Here is a 25,110-nt window from a genome sequence, read left to right on the forward strand (position 1 = left end):
TCATACTCATGTCCATTGAGTCCATGATGCCATCCAACCATCTGTCGCCCCCTTCTCCTGCCTTTAATCTTTCCCAGCATCAGGGTCTTTTCCAATGAGTCGGCTCTTCACATCAGGTGGCCAAAGTATTGGAGCTTCAGCTCCAGCTAATTTTAGGTTAAATGGCTACTAGAAAATGACACTACCTGCCTCGTCATATAACCATGAACATGGTTTATGTTATCTTTCTGTTGACCAGAGTGGCTATAGAATGTTCCTAGTACAGTAAGTGCCCTACACTTGAACCTTCAAGTTGCAGACTTTCAAAGATTCGAACATGTGTTTGAGTGTCCAATCACGGAAGTTAGGTCACGTGTCTGGCATACATTGTCACATTATTGCATTCTCTGCAAGTGCTTGTGCTCTTGTGTGCTTTCCTGCCCAGTACTGTATAGAGTACAGTAGTACAGTATCTTTGTTTCAAGCCAGATCTTTAAGCGGACGACTTCAATGAACTTTTTGCTATGCAACACAAGGAGCTTACTAATGAAGACCTGATGGAGTCGGAGCCCCAGAGAAAGGACGAAAGGAGACAAGAGGAATAAGTAACTGAAGAACCAAAGAGATTCATGATGCAGGAAATGGCCAGGAGATTTTCTTTATTTGAGGAGGCACTGTTAGCATTTGAGGCACAGGACCTGAACATACAACAGTACACGAAGGTTGCAGAAGCTGTTCAGAATGCAATCCAGTGGGCTAGTGTCATCTATGATGAGAAAAAAAGAGCTACTATCCAGATATCACTGGATCCTTTTTCCAAGAGGGTAGATAGAGTTGAACCCACCAAGGAACCAGAAGCTGTGCCATCAACATCAGGGTTGCATGAAATTGCAGCTTACCCTCTAACTCCTAATGCTAAAGATCCTTTAGCTCTACCATCTCCTACCTCCTCTCTCTCCTTCAGTCAGTAACTCTTCTTGCCAGTTTACTCAATGCCAGCCCCTGTATGCCAGCCGTTGTACTACTGTATTTTTCAAGGTACTATAAGATTTTAAATGCTTTATTTTTTGTGTTTGCGTTCTATGTATTTTGTGTGAAAATTATTAGAAACCTATTACAGTAAACTGCAGTACTATATAGCCAATTGTGTTAGCTGGGTATCTAGGCTAACTTGGTTGGACTTACAAATTTGACTTACGAAAGTGCTCTTGGAAGAACTCATCCATATGTGGGGACTTACTGTATTTTTTTCAGGTTTTATTTAGAAATAATTATAGATTCACAGAAAGTGTCAAAGAAACATACAGGGATGACCTATGTACCTCCACTTAGCCTTCTCTTCACATCAACAACTTACATTAACTGTAGTATGACATCAAAACTAGGAAACTGGCATCAGTTTATATCTTCAGTCAGCTCTTGACTGAGTGATGCTTTAATTCATTCATTCACTAAATATATTAATAAAAATACATTTACATTCTTCATGCCAGACACTGTTCTAGGCACTAGAAAGTCAGTTGTAAGTATGAAAGATCAGGTCCCTGCCCTTCCCTGATGGCTCAGATGGTAAAGCGTCTGCCTGCAGTGCAGGAGACCTGGGTTCGATCCCTGGGTTGGGAAGATCCCCTGGAGAAGGAAATGTCAACCCACTCCAGTACTCTTGCCTGGAAAATTCCATGGACTGAGGAGCCTTGTAGGCTACAGTCCATAGGGTCGCAAAGAGTTGGACACGACTAAGTGACTTCACTTTCACTTTGGATGGCAGATGATAAGCAAATAAATTATAATATAACATCAGATAATGCCATGCCAAGAGACATGATGATTGTTTCAAGAAAAAGCACTTTTGTGATTGATTTGAGCAAAACTGATTGATTTTTTTTTTTCATGAAACACCATTTTCACATTGAAAGCACTTGAAAGAAAAACTGAAAGATAAATTATGGTTATTCAAAATTGGGTATTCGAGAGATTTCTTTTACAAGTAAATGAAGTAAGCCTGTAACTTTAAAGAAATAATTGATAGAATTTGTCATCAGTGATAGAAATCAAGCTCACATTGGAAATTTTAGAAGTTTAGAAAACATTGTTATAAACTACCATGAGCTTTACAGAATTTCTAATTCTATTGATATTAACATGTAATTTTTTTTTAATTGTAGAATGAAATATATTAATATCAACATTTGGTATATCTATATAACTCAGTGAAACAACATTTACCAAATGGCCAAAACATAATTTTTCAAAATCACCTGTGGGCAAAATTCAAAGTACAAGGTAGACTTGTGCATTTTCATGTAACAGAATAAAAAAGTATATTGAGATGTACCTTTAAGTAACTATCTCTGATCTAGTTTGGGTGCACCAACAAATAAGAACGTCTGCTGTATATGTAAAAGTTATTAAAATATTCTTCCTTTTTCTATGAGGTATCTATTTGAGGCTAGAATTTTCTTCAGATACTTCAGTCAAAACAATACATTGCAACAAACCAAATGCAGAAGCTGCTAAGAGAATCCAGCTGACTTTTCTTAAATCAGACATTAAAGAAGTTTGTAAAAAATACCATTCTTTTCACTATACACATTCTACAGCACAATTTTTAAGCTAAAAATATGAAGCTTGGCTCAAAATAAAGAGCATCTAGTAGAATTTCCTTCTCCAGCTTCTCTCAGAAATCCAATCACAGTGAACAGTCTGGTGGTGGCACCCTACTTTCTGCTATTTCCTTTCTTAATTTTCCACTTTCTCTCTTTGCCTCTCCTCATTCTGCCTTTTTATACTCACTCTTCCTTATCACTTTGTTTTCCTAGTATCTCCTAATACCACAAGGGTTTTATCCATGTCTATATCCCATCTCACCACCCCAAAAAAGAAAAAAAAAAGATCAGATCCTGGGAAAATGCCCAAGAACACAGTTTCTATGCTCCTAGGGAAAAAGAGGCGAACAAACAAAAAACCCAAGCACTTTCTTCCTTCTTCTGAAAAAGAAAACTATTTCCCCTTGATTGTAGAATCTGCCTTTTGGAAGGTCACCTGGGCTGTACCACACAGTGCTTCAGAGACTGGGCTCCAGCGAGAGCCTAACCACCTGGTTTGATCCTGTGGTGAGACCTTGGGAAAGTCACTTTGCTTTTTTGTGCTTCATGTGCCATGTCTGAAACACAGACAGAGTACTCGGTACCTATTTGACAGAGCTGTTCTGAAGACTGAATGAATTCAAGTCTCTAAAGTACTTAGAACCCAGTCCATAATGAGTATTCAAAAAATAAGAGCTGTCGCTATTCTTATTGTTATTATATATTATTAATATTGTTGCTGTTATTTGGGATTAGGCAATCCTTGTCTCTATAAATTGAGCAATTTGGCTGCACCCTGTTTCATATGTTGTTGTTGCTGCTGCTGCTGCTGCTGCTAAGTCGCTTCAGTCGTGTCCGACTCTGTGCGACCCCATAGACGGCAGCCCACCAGGCTCCCCCGTCCCTGGGATTCTCCAGGCAAGAACACTGGAGTGGGTTGCCATTTCCTTCTCCAATGCATGAAAGTGAAAAGTCGAAGTGAAGTTGCTCAGTTGTGTCCGACTCTTAGCAACCCCATGGACTGCAGCCCACCAGGCTCCTCCATCCATGGGATTTTCCAGACAAGAGTACTGGAGTGGGGTGCCATTGCCTCCTCCAGAGGCTCATAAAATATGTTTCTTTGCAGGAAGAAAAAGAATAGTTAGTATATTATACATAATGGTATATTTTTTCAGATATTTTTACTCAAAAACAATCTACATACTTCTGGTTTTGCTTTTCTTAAACCAACAGCATACGAGGCAGCACAGAGCCAGCCACGAGACCCCTGAGCACAAGGAGGCAGCCATGATAATGGTGGATCTCTCGGACGGAGTCACAGGTAAGACAGCAAACGACCTGGAGCGAGCTGTAAAATTGACCCCTGTTCAGAAAAACAAATAAATACAAAATAATAATAAGATGCTAATATAATAAAATATTGTGGAAGAGATATGGTTAAAACAGTACCTGGCACATAGTTGGTTCAATAAATATTTATTGAATTAGATGATTAAATATATGAATCAATAATAAATGCAAGACTCCTATTTCTGATGAACTGAAAGATTCCAACAATATCATATGATTGTTATTTCCAGTTCTGTTCATTACAATGGGAGAATTCTTCCAATGCTCTCGTATTTTCAGACCTACTTCCTCCACCAGTGCAAAACTGAAGATTCACTCTTTCAGTTCAGTTCAGTCGCTCAGTCGTGTCTGACTCTTTTCGACCCCATGAACTGCAGCACGCCAGGCCTCCCTGTCCATCACCAACTCCCAGAGTTCACCCAGACTCACGTCCATCGAGTCAGTGATGCCATCCAGCCATCTTATCCTCTGTCATCCCCTTTTCCTCCTGCCCCCCAATCCCTCCCAGCATCACAGTCTTTTCCAATGAGTCAACTCTTCGCATGAGGTGGCCAAAGTACTTTATGCTCCACTAATTAGAACAGAGAGGAAGGAAGGGAGGGAGGAAGGAAGGAAACTGTAACTGAGATAAAACATCCAAAGCATTATGCTGAGTGAGTGAAGTCCATTTCCAAAGGGTACTTATGATGTGTGTTAAGTGTTAGTTGCTCAGTTGTGTCCGAATCTTTGCAACCCCATGGGCTGGGAGCCCACCAAGCAAGAAAACTGGAATGGGTTTCCAGTTTTCTGGAATTCCAGTGGGATTCCAGTTTTCTGGAAACTTCTCCAGGGGATCTTGCCAACCAGGGATCGAACCTGGGTCTCCCGCATTGCAGCAGATTCTTTACTATCTGACCCACAAAGGAAGCCCTGTATATAGGATATGATTCCATTTATATGATATTTTAGAAAAGACAATTATAGAGATAGAAATCAGATCGGAAGTTGCAGGGATTAGTGGGAGGATGAGAGGACAGAGGAAAAACATAAAGGAGACCTTTGGGAAATGTTCTGTATCCTGATTGTGGTAGTGATTATATGAATCTCTCTCTCTCTTTTTCTCTCTCTCTCTCTCTCTCTCTCTCTCTCTATATATATATATATATATATATATATATATATTTGAATTTATAAAATAACCTACCAAAAAGATCATTTTCACTGTATGTTATTTCAAAAATAGAAAGTTTAAGACTTTGCCTATAATTTTGGGAATGATAGAAAGGTTCATTATCTTAACTGTGGGGATGGTTTCATGGACATATAGATTCATCAAAGCTTATTTAATAGTACACTTTAAATATGTATAGCTTATCATACGTCAACTATATCTCCAGACAAAAGTTAAAGAAAAACACTTGCTTGTGAACATATATTAGTTATAACCAGTGTTTTTGAGTAGCTCATTCAAAACAAACAAACCCCCAAATCTCTGCTTTCATCTGAATAATTCAGGCAAAAACAGAGCTTTTATTTCATCGACTGAAGGAAACACTGTTTTCTTTGCTGCGCTTTCCTTGGGCTGAACCTGACACTGGATTGGAAGTCACAGTTAGATCCCTAGTCTCTTGACTCCTGGCTGACTTGGTCCCAAAACTACTATAACAAAATTATCTAGAAATGCTTCTCTTGTGTGTACATCTTATACTTGAGCCGTAGTTGGCTTGTTTGTTATCAATTAGTTGCTTTTTATGGACAACTGAATAAGCTAATTCTAGCCCAGAGACAGAGGGATGGATTTTACTAGGGATTCAAAGAAGTAAAAAAACAAAATTCTTTATTCTTTTATCCATTTTCCAATAACTGCTCAGTGATTGTTTACTTCACCAAGTAGACAAGTTACTGTTCTCATTCTTAAGATATTTACAAGCTAATAAATGAAATAGGAAACACATACAAATGTAATACAAATCAGAACGTGACCCATGCCACCAGAATGATGCAAGTCATTTGCTTTGGAAGTTTATTTTCCATTGATATGCTTGGGGAAAGCATTTCATAGGAGGGAGTATGTAGGTGGGGATGTGAAAGTTGAATAAATAAAGACAGAAAAGAGAAAAAACGATCTATACTGAAAAAAATTACTGCCAAGAAATACCAGGAATTAATGAAGGAAAAATGTGAGGCAAATTTGGGTGGGCATTACATGTCAAAAGCCAAAAGACCTGTGACAACATTCTGAAGTCAATGTCATCAATGGAAAAATTCTGAGTGAAGAAGTGGCTTGAGCCACCTGAGATATAGAAGAGTAGGCCATGGCAGTGTTTAGAACACAGATAATGACACAGAGGCTGAAATCAGGCCTAAGGTTTGTAAGGCTAGAGCAGTAACCTGGGTCTAAGGGTGGAGACTACCAGTTTTTAAATATTTTCAACAAACGCAATCTTAGATAGAATCTCGGTATCCTCAGCTATTCATAAACAAATATTTATTTGTGCCTGTGATGTGCCGGGGATGTAATGCTGAGCTAGGCAGCATTCCTGTCCTTTCTGGAATTTAGGTTCTAAGGCAGAATAGAGCAGGCAGGCAATAGACAGACAAGCAAATACTCAGATACTCTTGACACCAGGAAGTGAGGAATTCCCAGCTGAAGACCGAGAATGGCTGGAGATGGGAGGAACAAGACTGGGATGGTGGTGTAGACAGAGCGAGGCAGAAAAGAGCGCTCTGAGGAGATGACATTTGAGGAGAACCCTGGGTGAACTGGTGAGTAAGACATGTGAATTTAGGGAGGAGGAATATTCTAGACTCAGAAATAGCAACTGCAGTTGGGTCAGGTGGCAGAATGCATTCCATCTCCGCCCGGCAGCCCTGGAGAGCCCTCTAATAGTCCCAGGGCCCCAGGAAATGGTTAAAGAAACCACAGCCTAGACAACAGTAACGACAGTGCGTGTGGAAAGGCTGGGCGTGAAGTCAGTAGAACAAACCTACAGACACCTTGCCCTCTGGGGAATGTCTCAGGAAGTTCAGAAATGGATAAATGAGCTGGATTAGTCCACATGTTAGAAAGACTTATGAGGATTCCATACATACTATGCAGTTTCTCAGTTCCTCAATTTTCATATTTCCAAAATAGCATAGTGATTATAGTCAATGATAGCGAATAATAAACTTCAAAGTCGCTAAGTGAGTAGGTCTTAACTGTTCTCAGAACAACAACAACAAAAAGAATGACAACTATGTAATGTGATACAGATGTTAGCTAACACTACAGGGGTAATCATATGGCAATGCATAAATATATTAAACCAACATACTGTTCACCTTAAACTTCTACAGTGTTATGTCAATGGTACCTCAATAGAAAATAAATATATACATGTATATTAAAAGAACTAAGTCCTTAATTATATCTTTGATGCATCTACAGAGCTGAAGAAATGTATGTCTTTGTATGCAACAATTAATGAAACATTGATTAAAGTGACATCTATTTCCATTAAAAAAAATAAAGACATGGACAATCTTGGAAACTTTAGAAAGACAGTTGGTCAGTCGCCATGATCTAAAATCAGGAATCACATTTGCCATTATCTGCCATCTCTGGACATTAGTAGATACTGAATTTTGTCCCTTTTCTTCATTTTAAGAAAAATAAATAAATATGAGACAAAACATAATAAAATAGGAATAAAGATGAGTTCCTCTCTCTAAGGGATAAGAGGGAAAATAATGAAAATGATTGCAATCCTCTGTTTGATTCAGAAATGAAACAACAATAACAGATCCATGAATAAATGCTTGTCACAGCTCTTCTATTAGAGCTTGTCACTGATTGGTCTATCCATGTAAGGACAGGCCGGGATAAGCTGCTTTCCCAAATAATTCCAGCCGTAGACATTGATACACCTGGAAACAAGCAGTCACTCTCAGGAGCTATACTGTTAATGAACATGAGGTTATGGGGTCACCAGAAGGACAGGCCTTCTGATGTTTTCTATTTCTTCTTCATCTCTTCTGTCCTCATTTGAACAGAGCCTCGCCTCACCTTGTAGAATGTCTTGAAAATGACTAAGAATAATTTAAGGAAAATGATAAAGAAAAAATGCAAGACAATTCCTCAGTTAGGGGACTTTGCAAGCTGTAGGTAGAAATTAAAGGAAGCAGTAGGCCAGTAAATGTGAACACCAGGGCCAGCTCAAAATCACAGTGTCACCAGGAAGCTTCTGTCTATGCTACAGTTTACATTTGGTTTTATAACATATGCCTTCAAATAACCTTGATGAAGTATTTAGTCTTAGTTAACTACTGAGAAAACTGTAGGGTAATGGCCTTTTAAATATCCAACAAGCTGGGACCAAAATATCCAGCTCTGAATGTGTTACCCTTCAAAATATATCTTTGGGAATCCCACAGTCAAGGCACTGAACACTGTCCATGAATCTGTCCTTTCATTAGGACAACATCACAGATATCAAAAGAATAGCTGTCTTACAAAATTAACAATACTACCCGATCCCAAATGATAGTCTCTTTGGGAAGAAAATGGTTTAAAACTTGGAACGAGAGGGGGAAAAAAAAGATTACAGATCTTATCAATGTCATAAAAAAGGATTTTCAAAAAAACTCTTCCAAGGTTGATCAAATTCTCTGGAACACCCTTTTTTGAACTTAATGTTTAACATGTAGGGGCCAGTCTTGTGAATTTGTAGAACACTGGGTAAATTTAAAATGATTTTCATCCAGTAAGAATCTAAGTGATATTCGTAGACACACAACTCAGAAAAGATTAGAGTTTGGTTGCCCTGTATCCAATATAGCAAACTGATTTCAGAAATCTTTTCTTTCCAGGCTACATGAACTATACACCTTGCTATCCTCCTGGTTCCCACATTAAAAAGTTAAATAACTTGTTGACAAGTGTTCATCATACATTTTCATGAGAGCCATATTTTTAACTTTTTGAAAGTATACCATGGTTTGAATTTAAGTTTCATGAAGGAGAACTCATATCTGGCCTTAATTAAATATTTGTTGCTGGGGTTCAGACAGCTCACATGAAAACATTTCATTTCCTCTGCCATTTCCAATATCTAAGAGGTTTAAATCCACTCATGATTGTTCTGGTGTATTTTTTAAAAGCCTTGCATTACCACAGCTGATGCATTAACTACTTTCCACAGTTGCCTGTCTTAAGTATCAGACTAATTTCCCTGACTCAAATTAATACTTGATTATAAATATCAACTTTTCAGTTCAAACGTAATGCTAAAATTTTTAGGATTTTTCTGATGCTCCCTTAGGTGAGGAAGGTTTTTCCTGGTAAATTACAATATTGGATGCAATATCTAAATCATTTTAAAGTGGCAATTGTGTCTCTATCAGAGTTTAGTCCTTTATAAAAAGGATGCCCAAAATTGAACTTCATTCCTCTGTAGGGTGGAGACTGGACTCTATTCATCATGGAAATGGGAGAGTAATATTTTTCATAAACTCATCTCCCTTGGAAGTTTAAGTAGCATTTATTCACTACAAAGTGATTGAATAGTAGTACCCTCTAACAAAGTGAAATTTGTCAAGAATGACTCAGAAGGGAGATTTCTTTTGAATGTTTTCTCAGAAAGAACTGGTTGTATAAACAGTTGACACACACCTTCTACCTACAGTTCTAAAGTACCAGGATTTTGAATGTGTATAGTCATCATTTCCAAGGTGGGGGTGGGGCAGTGGAGGAGGCAGGCAGGACTAAAAGATAAGGTTTCATAAAACTCAATACTCCATGACTCTCTTCCTTATAAATTAAAAATGTTACATTAATATTCAACCAAATTCCATCAAATGTCATAGGAAAAAAAGTAGAACATTCAAAGTAAATTTTAACAACTAGAAGAAAATGTACATTTGGATTCTTGCTTACCAGGAAGCAATACTTGCTCTTCAGGCTTAATTTCAACATGTGTTCTTGCTTCTCACACCATAATGATATAACCAGGGGAATTTTTTCTCTAAGCTACAGTGACTCTTATTCACGAGAGGAGCTAGTCCCATTATAAAGGAGAAGGAGCTATATTTAAAAAAGAAAGAAAGAAAGAAACAAGTAATAAAAACACACTGTGTTGAAATTACCTGGAGGGGAAGTGACAGTAAAAATAAAGTGCCAATTTGACCCAGAGATCAAAACTGCCAAGTTGGAGAAGCTCACATAACCATCTTGAGTTTCTGCGTGAGTACATCCTACAAACAAACACAAAACCAAACAGTCAATGTTAGTCACCTACGCTAGAGCAATTTCTTCAAGTAATCTCTGTAGAGAGGCAATTGGACAATAAAGAAAAAATTAATGAAAAAGGTTACTAAATCCATCAGGCTTCTCTTAGGCAAATCTTGAAACCAAGTAAGTCAAGACAGAATAATAGTGAGTGCAAGTCACTCAGTTGTGGCCGACTCTTTGTGACCCCATGGACTGTAGCCTGCCAAGCTCCTCTGTCCATGGAATTTTCCAGGCAAGAATATAGGAGTGGGTTGCCATTCCCTTCTCCAGGGCATCTTCCTTACCCAGGGATCGAACCCAGGTCTCCCGAATTTTCAGGTGGATTCTTTACCATCTGAGCCACCAGGGAAGCCCAGAATAATAGTAACAACAGCTAACATATATCAAAGTTCACTCTACCAAACATTGGGCATTCTATTCCTCATTATATACAAACTACACAACACCACAAAATATACTATTATCTACAGTCTAAAGATTAGGAAACAGGCTCAGGAAACATTAAATTACTTGGTGAGAAGGTTATAGGTCAAATCTTCCTGATTTCATAAAGTTTGTATTCTTAGCCACTATTGGGTAAGAATACACCACTTCCCAGGTGGTGTTAGTGGTAAAGAACATGCCTGCCAATACAGGTTAGACATACGAGACGCGGGTTCAATCCCCGGATGAGGAAGATCCCATGGAGGAAGAAATGGCAACCCACTCCAGCATTCTTGCCTGGAGAATTCCATGGACAGAGGAGCCTGGCAGACTGCAGTCCATAGGGTCACACAGAGTCAGACACGACTGAAGTGACTCAGCATGCACGCATGCATTTTATTATTAAATGTCTCTCAAGAAAGAAAGTCTACTATCTTTCTTGGTGGTCAGTTTCTAGGCTCTGCCTCTCTTCTAGTCAAGGGATCTGTAGTTTATGTGGTGGCAGAATGAGGCCAATAGATTAGGAGCACAGCTATGCGTCAGATCAGGACTGATAAAGACTACCCTGTTCAGCAACTTGGATTGTCTGCACTTTGGTTTCTCTGAATAAAATGCAAAAAGGAAAGCTTACATTTTCTAACAATAGGCCATCCATTTATAAACCGAAAGAAGGAAACTGAGCTCCAGACCCCATTCACAATGCCATGAATTAGTCTTCTGCCTCCACTATCCTCAAATGACTTTGCTAAATAACAGCTGCTCCATTTCAGTTTGGAAATGTCACTGTGATTATTGGTACGATGGACAATGAGACAGGAGAGTGCTCCTAATGTTTAAAAACTGGTTTTGAGATCTTTAAGGCTGAAAGGTATCATAAAGATAGAACACGCACAGTGTTAAGTTTTTCAATTCAATTGCTCAATCCTTTTTGGGAAAACATTGTCTTTCCTCATCAATTTTGCAGAGCTAACTAAAACTTCCCTTTTCAGAAACATCTTTTCTTTCATCTCTTCAGAGTCCCAAAATAAATAAAAATGCCCAGAAAAATGGAAATAAATAAGCCAAGACTCAGATAAATGATAGGCGCCCAAGATAAATGCCGTTCATACTCTTTAAAACCTATATGCATCAAAATTATGGTCAATAAACTCTTGCAAACAATGAACTGCAGAGTACAGATGTTCAACATGAAATCGTTTGCTGCAGTTTTTCCTTTGACAAACGTCCTTATTGTTCCCATCTTTGGAGGAATACAAAGCAGCATTTAATCGAAATGTGTCCGGCGAGCACAGTGAGTCTGCCTCATAGAACAGCCGCCAAACTGCCTAATGGAAAGTACTTTAGCTCCAAATGGGCTTGCTTTTGTGTTAAATACCAGCTTGCCTCAGAGATCTCTACAAAGATTCCCATATATATCTATGATATTCTCAGATTTGAAGCATATGTGCCCAAAAGCGTAGGCAGTTTCTGCCAAGTACAGTACATTACTCTGGGGCTCACCATATCTCTGGAATGATAATTGTAAAACAGACAAATGTCATTGACAGGCTCCCTGATCAAGCTGGGACTGGCTGAGGGAACCTGGGAGAAGATGAGGTGTTGGACTTGAAGCAAGATTGAAGTTGATTACATGATTTATCAGGGAAGGCTACTTGAATGTGATTCTATAAGGAATAGGGTTTTAAAATACCTTTTTAGTCCAAATTCCACCCCCACCCATTCCCACAACTATCCATCTTACCCCTAGCTATCTACACTAACAAACTATTACATCATTAATGTTGATATTTTTAAAATGTTAACGACATATTTTTCTACAACGAGGATCTGTAGTTAAATATCAAAGGATCTGAAGGACCTAAAATAATTATCTTTGAGTATATAAATCCACAGGGCTTCCCAGGTGGCATAGTGGTAAAGAACCCACCTGCCAATGCAGGAGATGTAAGAGATGTGGGTTTGATCCTTGGGTGGGGAAGATCCCCTGGAGGAAGAAATGATAACCCACTCCAGTGTTCCTGCCTGGAAAATTTCATGGACAGTTGAGCCTGACTGGCTACAGTCCACAGAGTTGCAAAGAGTTGGACATGACTGAGCACACACACAGCACACGTGTATAAACCCACTGTTTGGTTAACAGCTAATCTTTTTTTTTAACTGAAAAGGATTGACTGAGGTCAAAGCACATGAAGTTAAATTGCAGAACAAAAGGTTTAGGTTAAACATATAGATATGATTTTGTTGTTAATTTATTTTTCTGCAGGAAATACTTGAGTCAGGTGGTCTATGCCAAATAGTTTTGGTTCCGTTTTCTCTGAAGTTAAGGAGAAATAATTCATGATGGTGTTGAGAGATACTCTCAATAATTGAAATAAACTGGTCATGTGGGTATTTCTATAAATAATTTTTTTCCTATTTCATGACATTCACACACACATAAAATGTATGCATATTAGACACCCAGATCATTCCTCATATGTTCACATTGAATCTCCAAACAAGGACAATGTTGACAATACTGATCCAGGGGAGTCCGTTCACTTGAGCATGACTTGGTGTTAATACAAGAAAATAACAAGTGGTTTAACGCCTTATTCATTTTGCATGATCCAGTATGATTCTAAACAAGTCGGTGAGGATATCCTTGGGATAACTGAAAGAAAAGTAATGAAGAGTCTGGGATAGTATGAGTCAGGAGTGGGGCACAGTGGAGAACAGAGGCTGAGTAAGGTACAGTGGATGAGTAGGTATGAGGTAGGGGTAAGGCATGGAGTGTAAGGTACTGGGTACAGACAGGTAATGTATGAAGGATGGCAAGGTACATATTTTATAGGAGGTGTGAGGATGAGCTTAGACTCAAAGCCAGGGTAGAGCAAGAAGTAACTGTAAAATCGGAGTCATTCTTGGAAACCAGCAATGTTGCAGATAGGCAAATGTTTAAATTGGTAAATGAGTCATTTATAAGTTTGTAAAAGCATTACAGAACACTCAGACTAATATAAATGTCCTAACCTATATGGTGTCTAACTGCATTCTTCTGTGTGTGGATATCCAGTTTCCCCCAATACCATTTGCTGAAGAGACAGTTCTTTCTCCATTGTATATTCTTAATTCCTGTGCTGAATATCAGTTGGCCATATGTGAGTGGCTTTACTTCTCAGCTGTCTAGTCTGTTCCATTCGTTTATATGCCTGTCTTGAAGCCAGTATCATACTGTTTACTATAGTTTTGTAATATGCTTTAAATTAGGAAGTGGTGACTCTCATTTTGTTCTTATTTTTCAAGATCATTTTGGTTATTTAAGATCTTCTGCAGCTCCATAAAAATTCTAGAATTGCTTTTTTCTATTTCTATAAGAAATATTATTGAGATTTTGATAGAGATTAAATTGAATCTGTAGCTCTCTTTGGGTAGTATGGACACTTTAAGCAAAATTAGACAAGTGGGATTACTTCAAATTTAAAAGCTTCTGCATAGTTAACAGAATGAAAAGGCAACTTATAGCATGGGAGAAAATGTTTGCAAGTCATTTATCTGATAAGGTGTTAGTTTGCAAAATATATAAGAAATTCTTAAACCTCAGTAGCTTAAAAACTAATAACCCAATTAAAAAATAGGCTAAGACCTTGAACAGACATTTCTCCAAAGAAGATCTGTAAATATGCAATATGCATATGCAAATATGCAATATGCAAAGATGCTCAACATCACTAGTCATCAGGGAAAAACATATCAAAACCACAATGAGATGTCATCTCACAGCTAATAGGACAACTATTTTCAAAAAGGCCAAAAGACAGCAAATTTTGGTTTCTAGCAAGTTCTAGGAGAAATTAGAATTCTCAAGCACTTTTAATGATAATGCAAAATGGTGTAGCCTTTATGGAAAAGAGTACCAAGGTGCCTCACAAAATTAAAACTAAAAATACCACATGATCCAGCAGGCACAGTTCTGGGTATTTATCCAGAATAATAATAATAATAATAAAAAAGCAGGATCTTAAAGAGGTATCCCCATATTTGTTTCAGTGCTATTTATATTAGCCAAGATGTGGAACACACACACACATACATAGGCTTCCCTGGTGGCTCAGATGGTAAAGAGTCTGCTTGCAATGCAGGAGACCCAAGTTTGATCCCTGGGTTGGGAAGACCCCCTGGAGAAGGGAATTCCATGGACAGAGGAGCCTGGAGAGCTGCACTCTATGTGGTTGAAAAGTCAGACATGACTGAGTGACTAACACTTTCACACACACACACACACCACACACACACACATATATGCTACAGGTATGACAAAAATGCTCACCATACTTGCGGGACAGATGGCTCCTTAAACATTTCCTGTCAACCTTTTGCACTTTTTAGAAGACACTGGCATTGTACACTGGTGGTGGAATTTTTTTTTCTCCAAATTACCAAAGATACTGAGTATTAGTGACTTTGTTATGAATCCCCAGTGGTTGCAAACATTTTTGGGCAGATGTGTTTACAGCGGGTCTCCAAATGTCACAAGTACCTACCTCTCAGCACAGAATCTAATGTCCCTTCCAGGGAAACTGAAATGACCCATGGCTCTGACGGGGGCCCTAAGGACTCTACTCTCCGATTCTGGGGGAAAAAAAAGAAAGGAAAAATAGGACTCAGAAGAGAATTTTGTGAAGTTAACCGAAAAAGAAGAGGATTCAGACAGAATCTTTCATATAGCACACATTCATGAGAATAAGCAAAGGAAAAATAATAAATAAAATAATAAATAGTCTTTGTCATGTTAACAAGAATATATCAAATAATTTTATCATGAGAAGAGAGTTTATTTCAAGAAAATTTGGGGCAAGGCAGTGAAGAGGACAAAGGAAAGCTAAGTTTACAGAAAAGGAGCCTGACACTGTTTGCTGAAGGTTAATAAGATAGGAAAGGGACTTCCCTGGCTGTCCAGTGGTTATGCAGTTCCACTTCAGGGGGCATGGGTTCCATGCCTGGTTGGTGAACTAAGATCTCACATGCCCCACAGTTGGGTCAAAAAATAATAAAATTTATTTTTAAAAAGTGTCAGTGGATCTTGTGGCTGGTAAGGTGCTTTAAAAAAAAAAAAAAAAAAAAAAAACCTTAAGGAAGGAAACATTAGGAGAACAAAGCAGGAGAGCTGGGTAAGTGCCTGACCAGAGCAAAAGTGTGGACCTCAGTCCCATGGGCTTTGTCCCTCTACAAGCATGTCATGGGACGCATTTTTTTTAAATTAAAGAGTGGAAAGTTGATTTAACTGTCATATTTCACTTCTTCCACCCATGACATTAGTAAATATAGAAAAGATAAAATCCAAGGACTTGGACACTGAAATTAGAATGAAGCATGCAGAAGCCTCTTATTGACACTGTACTTAACCACATACAGGAGAAATCACTTAAAATAACATAGAACTATAATGTCATGGCATAAATGCCTTCACCAGCATATGAAATGACTTCTGCAGATACAGATCCAGCACTTTGGGAAGGATAGATTTCTGAGAAGACACCTGAGGCCTACTGTAAGAATTTGTTTGGAGTGAAAAAGTATTAGAATTCTACTCCTATCCATAATCATATTCTGGACTTTTTACAGAAAGTAGAAGGAAATCAGGCTGTGCAATGGAAGGAAAATAATGAAAAGTAGTTCGATGTTCTAAGTGCACCAACTGTCCCAGGGTGGGTGCTCTGTACACGTGTATTATGAAGATGACGGAGTCTGAAACATGCTCCGAATACAATATGGTACCCAGCTCCAAGTAAAGACTGTTACCTGTGCACAGAGTACCTGCTTATCCAGAAACACGAGCTGTGGTTGGACTGTGAGTTCTTTTCCCACTTCTCCATCTGAAGGCTGGACGAAGACTGAAAGACCATAAGGCCGAACATATATCAAGTTCCCAGTTTTGAAACTGCTTGTGTTTCTGCCACATGTTAAAAAAGAGAAGAGAATCCATGCCTCAGATTTTAGATACCGTACCACTGTAGTAGCTGTTTTCCATGATACACCATTACTAGTGAAAAGGTTTGCCTTTGTTTCTAGAAACTAAATAATACACTGTATAGCAAACATGAACTTACAACCAAAGAATAATTATATATGTATTTTATATGTTTGCCATAGGAAATGATGAAATAGGTGTGTGAGGGGTGGGGTGGGAGAACATATATTATGAACTTAGATTTAATCACAATTTATTAACTCCAAAAAATCTCAGTGAGGCATCATATCAGACTAAAACACTTAGAAGGTGGGGATATTTTATAAGTATGCTAATAAACCAGATTTCCCCAAAAAGGATCAGATTTTAGTGCTTTTCCACTTTCCACGGTATAAATACATTCATCCTGGCTTATTCTGTGGGTACCGAGGTGATATCACCACAAAGAATTGGGAAGAGATGCCTGGGAACAACCTCCCCACACAACTGCTTCACAAAGACTCAATTCAGTTCAGTTGCTCAGTTGTGTCTGACTCTTTGCAATCCCATGGACTGCAGCACACCAGGCTTTTCTGTCCATCACCAACTCCCAAGAGCTTGCTCAGACTCATGCCCATCAAGTTGGTGATGCCATCCAACCATCTCATCCTCTGTCGTCCCCTTCTCCTCCCACCTCCAATCTTTCCCAGCATCAGGGTCTTTTCAAATGAGTCAGCTCTTCGCATCAGGTGGCCAAAGTATTGGAGCTTCAGCTTCACCAGCAGTCCTTCCAATGAATATTCAGGACTGATTTCCTTAAGGATTGACTTGTTTGGTCTCCTTGCAGTCCAAGGGACTCTCAAGAGTCTTCTCCAACACCACAATTCAAAAGCATCAATTATTTGGCACTCAGCTTTCTTTATGGTCTAACTCTCACATCCATATACAACTACTGGAAAATCCGTAGCTTTGACTAGATGGGCCTTTGTTGGCAAAGTAATGTCTCTGCTTTTTAATATGCTGTCTAGGTTGGTCATAGCTTTTCTTCCAAGGAGCAAGGACTATCTCATTTAATCTCACAACAACCCTTTTGTATGCATAGTCTTCACAAGATGCTTGCACTAAATAGAATCAGTAACTGTAGAATTCATTGATTAATTGATTTCAATTGAATGAAGCCCTCAGGGAGAAAAACACTTATTTATAATTCATATACGCTGAGCACTTACCCGTACAGGTATTATTCTATGCATTCCACCTATAAACTCATTGTATCTTTAAAATGACACAATGACAGACACTTTTATTTACACATGAAGAAACTGAGGTCCAAAAAGACTTAAGTAGTTTGCCAAAGGTTTTTAAACTTTGGTTTGACCAAAGTTTAGAGCTATATTGTTTTTCAACTCTTTTGAGCACATTAATTGCTGATGTGACTTAGCAATAAAATGGAATAATTATAAATAAAATAGTTACATAATTCATGATATCTCAAAGCATCTTTTTCCCAGAGCTTTGGAATGTTTGAAGACCAAGGTAGCTTTATTAAATGAACATTATATGTCCCATTAAACCTATTGTGTATTACACATCAGAGGCATGCAATAGAGTTTTAACATTTAAATGGCGATATATAGACATCATTTATCACATATATTACTCTAGTATAGGATAATAGATGACTCTCAAAATATCCTAACTCAGGTCTAACAAGACTTTGATTTAAAAAAAAAAAAAAGGTAGTCTACCCATTTCAATTAAATGCTTGTGAGCCAACTACTTTATTTCCTAACCTATTCTTTTTTTTTTATGTGGGGAGATAAAATATTCATTTTACATGGAGGATATATGTGAGGCAGAGGTGACAATTAGTCCTCAGAAGAGGAACAGCGGAAGAACAAATACAGAAGATCAAAAACTATTTAGTTTCCCTAGGGAACCATTTCCCTCTCCCTGGAGCATCCTGGAGAATGGGGGGTAGGGCGTGTGTGGTCCTACAAACCCCTTTGGTCACCTACCAGCCAAGACCATGACCATCACTCACTAGGAATTCAATATGCGCTAGTCTGATCATCATTTATTACTTTGCTTAGCCACAATGGGTAAGGGCCTTTAAAAAAATTAAATCAGATTTTTTAAATCCACCTATTCATTCCATGGTCCCAGGTTATCGGAAAATTTTACACTATTCCCAAATTCTATTTCTTCCCTTGTCTTTTTTAAATGCTTTCTGATGCAGGACAGGATGCAGGCAGGCTGTGTGGGTTAAAAAAGCCAAAAGACTCCATCCAACAAAGATCCTGACATAAGTACACTGATGTCTAGAGACAGAGGGAGGGGAACCAACTGCCTGAACACTTGCTAAAAGGCCTGTCCCTGACACATTTTTAAGTTTATTGTGAGCAAACATCTCTGATTAAATGTAAACAGCATCCCACTGGAGGTCAGAGACTTGCCGCTACAGCATATCCCAAGGTAATACCACTTTAAGCTTCACATAAACTCTTAAGCAGTTTCTAACCTAAAACCTGACCGTAGGTGGTACAGTTTTTTACGATATGTTATAATAGTGCAATAAATCTGTTAGCTTAAAATCGAATCTCCGTGGCCTTTTAGAGAAATCATCATTAAATGCAGGGTCTTGTTAATGATGCCATCGAAGTGAAATTGTTTAATCTGCTAGGGGGGTGAAAGGTCACCAAATGAATTTTTTATAATACATCAACTTGACACGCAATAGGGAAAACTGTAATAGATAAAAGCAAAGGAAAAGGGCACTGTCTTCTTCTGATAGGTCAATAGCAGCCAAGAGAGTCACTCATCCACTTTCCTTTCACGATGGGGCTCCTTTTGCATTTAATATGGACACCCAATTAATACCCCAGCACCACAGACAACCTCATTTTAGGTGACTTATAGCAATTTCTCCCCCTTCCCTGAAATGAAAGTGATCACAATACATCATAGCATTGTGCGAATTAACGTTAATTGATTCAAGTTACCAAGCAATGATGGGCCACTTATATAATCTAGGCGTTATTGGGTGCTAGAAGGGATGGAGGGAAGATTAGATTCCAGTGTCCGTTGCTGTGACGACGGGAGTCACCTGACGCCTTGTTAGACAGTTGTAAGGTTCTATTGCTGGCCCCAGTGGGGTCGTCAGTAAACTGGAGTGATGTCCAAACATCATTATACGCTGCTCCGATATTAAAGCAAAGGGATTAGCAACTTATTGCAAGCAACCTGGATTTGTCATTGTGCTGTCGTTATCCAATTTCCAACCACTAATGTGACTGTAGCCTGCAGGCAGAAGGACCTACAGCCAAACTTTAAAAAATGGGGGAGGAAAGTTCCCTCCAATCCACCCAGTTTTAACCACTATTTAACAGCTTCCAATACCAGTCAGGTATGTGGAAGAATTTTTTTCCCTTCATTTCTTTGGTGCAAGCTAAAAGAGAAAAACCAGGAAAACACAGAAATGCTCCAGTTCAGAGATTACCACTGTTCACTTCAACTCTTGGTTTTTAATCTGCCAGATCTGAAACGCGTGCCCTACAGAAGAGGGGACAGTCTCTATGTGCATGGTAAGCCGAGCAGACAAATAAATAAATCCTATTGGTGCAGGTTGGCTCTGGGAGGTGAGGGAGGTGAGGGCATTGGAAGTACTTCCTCACTTCCTCTTCAACCCCTGTCCCCTCAAAGTTACTGAGTCAGGTTCCTCTAGAAGAGTTCCAAGTTTTGATTAAATGTTTAAGGATGTCCTGAGCATTTTTAATCATTCTTACTTTAAATGGGCTACATAGGGGCAGAATCTATAATATATGCTGTGAGGGAACTTCAATTACGAAGGAATTTGTGAAATTCTGTACTCTGTAAGAAGAAAGCATGTCCACTCAATTCAGTGGACAAACATGTCCCTTCCACTACGTACAAATATTGTTCTAAGCACTGAGATATGCAGAGATAAATACACCATCACCTTGGTCCCTCAGGAGCATCCTTCCAAAGAGTCTGTAAGGCAAGGATGAGTTGCCTGGCGTCTTCAGAGCTGACACATACCATTTTATTTATATTTCATAGTCCGCATGCTCCCTATTAAACCTAGCTAAATGCCCTTAGCTGTCATCCACTCCTAAGAGGGAAAAAATTGTCTTATGATCTCATGTTTTCTTTCTGGTACTACGACGTAGGGATTCAAAACTCAGCACATTGTAAGCGTCCAATACATGTTATCATAGTAACACTACGACCCGTGGGTACCCACCCTGCTCTTAGGGTCTGCTCTTAGGTCCTCTGCTCTTAGGTCATTAAATGCCTGTGGAGACCACCACCTATCTTGGACTGGCCAATCTCCAGTTCTGATGCACCCTTGAACATTTACCAAGTCCAAGCTCACTCTAGGATGACAGGCCAATGAATCAAGAGACAAGGTGTTGAGGCAAGGAAGAGACTTTAATCAGGGAGCTGGCAGACTGAGATGGCAGGCTAGTGCCTCAAAATAACCATCTTTTGGGGGTCTGGATGTCAGGTTCTTTTATAGATTAGAGATGAGGGGAGGTGAGAAAGCAAAATAAAAAGGCCATTAATCTTGCAAACATTTCCTAGAATGGCAAGCCTCAGGCAGGGGATGTGTTACTTTTTCCTTCCTGCCATCCACAGGTGGACAGGGTTCTGAATAAAGGCGCTTTAGTTTAAGTCAGGCAGAGGGGCAGGATTCTCTGAGGCAAACCATTCTGTATGATTAAATTAACTAAAGCAACAAAAAGCAAGTCAAAGAAACGGTTCCAACATGGAGTCAGAATTGGCTTCCTCCCTGCAACATAACTGGTACACTTACTGCTATGCTCTAACACTTAGTATTAAATTCTTATGGATCTGTGGAATTTTTCATTTCAAAATGAGATTTGAGTAACCCTAGGCATACATTGCCTTGTGCCAGGCATATACAAAATAAACACGGCAACAAGATAAAAACTTTCAACAAGATCAATCAGGGGTCAACATCTAAGCATTTTAGTTGGAAAATCATTTAAAATGGTATTTTTTTTAAAATAAACCTAACATGACTATCTTATTTGAAATAGTGGAAATTCTGAATACATATTTTAAGATTACACGCAAATATTCAAAATTTACTATTTGTAATAGGGTGCTGTCGCAGTCATAGTCTAAAGAGGAAAACAAACCACTTAACCTAAGCAGTACACTTCTTAGGTACTTGGGAACACGAAGAATAGTTAAGTTGAAGCCTTGACTAGCTAATGAATACTGTAAAGACAAAGTATACTAATTTTATGAAAACTAATGGTTAAGCAGGTCCATACTGAATCAATGATTTCCTTGTAATAGATATAGAATAATGAGATTTTAATACACATACTCTTATTAGTAGTTATATAAATATTTATTTTCCCTATCTATTAATTTTAAAACATCTAGATTTTCTTATAAGCCATATAATTTTCTGGGCATAATAACTGTTCAATTAACGTTTGGGAAATTAAAAACCATTCAAATGTAAGTTTTCATGAGTCTTTACTATATTTAGCTACAACTTTACCATCTTCACACATCTTAAATTACTTTATTGTAAGTTAGTACAGTTCAATTTTGGGATTAGAACTACATGTACATATGGGTGGAAAACTACTGGATGCAGATAAGTCAACAGAAATAATGGATTAAAATTAACCTCCTGTTTATAAGGAAGATAGCAGAAAAAATATAAACTGCAGAAGTAGAATCAAAGATTTAGTGGTCTGGGGCTATTTAGTATAAGAACAAGGGTCCCTAAGGGCATCACTGCAGAAACAGGGCTGTGAAATAAATGATAGCCTTAATGATGACCATGAATCATCAATAAAAATGTGATAGGTCTACATTATTTTCCATTTAATAAGACTGGATAATATATGTATTCTTTTTTGTTCAAGAGATGAAGTCTTTTTAAAAATGTAGTGATAAAAAACAATTTTTAATTGAATGAAAAGTTTACTTATGCAGAGCATCTCATTTCCCCACAAAGCCACATATATAAAATACCATTATGATAATTTTGCCACCCACCTCACTCAACAAAGCAGTGAATTTGTATTGCAGTAAAGAGAAGAAATGGTGCAGAAACACCCCTTAATGGCAAAGCTGTGGTTTTGCCAGGAGGAGGGAAAGAGACAGACTGGCAGAGCGGGTATCCTTTCCAGGATGTGCATTCTGCCAGTCTTGAGAAGAACACCCTCCTATAATGACAGGAAGATTCTGTCCTTGCATACTCCAAACAGCTGTTTCCCAGAAAGCAGGGGCCCAGGGGGCACGGAGAGGCTGCACAAAAGAAGACGCTAAAAGAGCCTGGGTGTCACCAATAGACTCGTGTCACCAACTGCCTCTCCTAATTTCCTTGTCTATTCTAGTCAGTTTGATAAAGGACTTCTTTTACAGAATGAGAAAACTTAAAAAGCTACTAATGTGATGGATACAAAAACACACAGATACACACAGCCACAGAACCATGTTCACCGTCCCTGTAGCTGATTTTAGGGCCCAAGGTTCATGGCAATATCATAAACAGAGAGCTTTATGTGAGATAGCATATTAGTTTTCTATGGCTGTGGAACATAACTCCACAAATTTTCGTGGTTTTTAAAATGTCACAAATTTATGATCTTCAGGTTGTGGGTCAAGAGTTCAGACAGGCTTGGCTCTAATCTCTGCCTAAGAATCCACTTCCAAACTCATTCTGATTGTTCACAGAATTCATTTCCTTGTAGCCATGGAATAGAGGTCCCTGTTTCCTTGCCGGCCATCGGCCAAGGTCCACTTTCTACTTATAAGGTCGGTCTGATTTTTTTTTCTTGTGTGGTGCTTTCCATCCTAAAAGCAGTGACACTTAAATTCCTTCTCACACTTCAAATCTTTTTGCTTTCCTCTTCTGCTTTATTCTGCTACAGCAGGAGAAAACTCTCCTCCCTTCAGGGCTCCTGTGTTAAAACGGGCCCACCTTGATAATCCTGGGTATTCTATCTTAAGGCCAACTGTGCCACATAACATACTGTGTTCATGGAAATGCTATGTGATCATATCCGTAGGTTCCCAGGACTAGGACTGTAATTTCAGAAATTCTGCCAACCACAAATAGCTTTAGCATTTCAATAGCTAAACTTCCAGACAAGATACAGATATGTATGTCATATGACAAAACACATTACTTAGAGGTTGTTTTTTTTTTGTTGTGGTTGTTAATGAAGCAGGAGAAAGGTGGGGAAAAGAAAAGACAAGAGGGAAAGAAATTTAAGACAGCAAAAATCAACTTTCTACCGCCAGTATTCCAGATAAAAGGTAGAATATAAAAATAAGACACCAGTGGGAAACCCCAAGTTTAAAAAGGGCAGGTTGAATATACGTTTATCTCTGTTTCCTCTACTCCACTGAAATTACTTAAAAGAACAAAAGTGAATAAAAATGGTGTAAATCCACAAGGATGAAGAAGGCAGGAGAGGAGAAAGCAACCAACAATAAAGGGTAACAAAGTTTTGGAAGATGGAAAACAGGCTCATGGAACTGACTTAGCCATGTGGAAGACACTTAAATCTAGATGCCTCTAGAGGAGGATAAAGATCAGGAGAGGCCAATTCACTGTGTATTATTTAATTAAAAAATAGCACTCCATTTCTCCCCACAAGGCAGAAGTTGATAGCTTTTTGAAAGCAGGTAGGACTCCTCTTGGTAAGTAAATGTCTGATATGCCCTCAATTTGTTGAAATACATGCAACCCCATTAAATTAACAAGAGTGAATCTTTCACGAACATCCTAGATGTTTCCACTATTTAGGAAAGGTCTATGTCCTCAGACTAATTTCTGCAATCTCAAGGTCAAGTCACTAGCTTGTCAATGACTTTCCAGTGAGTTCAGTGGAAGTCCCAGTTGACACTGATCAAAGCTGAAAGAAACAGGGCTGGCCCTGGGACCTGCACAAGGCTTCAGGGTTGTTTACCATACTGTGCAATTCTTAGGACCATGGGAAAACTTGCTAGTTCTCATTAGATCCCTTAGGACGTGGCATTTCTTATTCTGCAGCAATTTATTCAGATATACTTCAGAAGCAGTCTTTCCTTAGCTTCAGAACATTTTTATTTTGCCTTATGTCTTGGAAACATCTCTTAAAACACTAAAGAAACTGAAAGAGATGGGGAATAGAATGCAACCAACAGAAAACTGATGTTATAAAATACATGTTCAGTAGTTTCTTATTAAATCAGGAATATCTGAGTCAAATGTGAAAGCATGATGTCTCTGATGGATGCTGGGCAATAAAAGTAATCTTTTCTCTGAAGCTTGTGATGCGATGATGTTCCCTCACACATATGTACCCATCCCTGCACTTGGGCTGGGTCCATACTCTTTCCTGGGTTTCCTCTGCTTTACCTCTATTGTTTCTACTCTTTGACTTTACTCTCTTTTTAGTTAAAAGCTAAATATTTACCGAGTCTTTTTTATATAATATACAAATCAGTCATTTTGGAAGGATGACCTATTGAAAGCTCAGTACCATAAAATCTAAATAAAATTTAGCAACGACCTGGTCCTAGAACTTCTTAGT

The 25,110-nt window shown here is 38.5% G+C and overlaps 1 protein-coding gene across 3 annotated transcripts in view; it reads right to left on the reverse strand.

Annotated features, from left to right (window-relative positions):
- Nucleotides 1-25,110, reverse strand: part of PKHD1 (PKHD1 ciliary IPT domain containing fibrocystin/polyductin) — a 443,703-nt gene that overhangs the window by 17,277 nt on the left and 401,316 nt on the right. For 2 of the 3 annotated variants that reach the window (XM_061398409.1, XM_061398408.1), the window contains 4 exons: nucleotides 16,384-16,519; nucleotides 15,111-15,198; nucleotides 10,020-10,127; nucleotides 3,769-3,927 (listed from right to left, as the gene is read on the reverse strand). In XM_061398409.1, coding sequence (XP_061254393.1) covers nucleotides 3,769-3,927; nucleotides 10,020-10,127; nucleotides 15,111-15,198; nucleotides 16,384-16,519 — 491 coding nt within the window. The remainder of the gene's footprint in view (nucleotides 1-3,768; nucleotides 3,928-10,019; nucleotides 10,128-15,110; nucleotides 15,199-16,383; nucleotides 16,520-25,110) is intronic. The other variant, XM_061398410.1, reaches the window with a different exon arrangement.

The sequence above is a fragment of the Bos javanicus genome, chromosome 23 (assembly GCF_032452875.1).
Source record: "Bos javanicus breed banteng chromosome 23, ARS-OSU_banteng_1.0, whole genome shotgun sequence".
NCBI classification, from domain to species: Eukaryota; Metazoa; Chordata; class Mammalia; order Artiodactyla; family Bovidae; genus Bos; species Bos javanicus.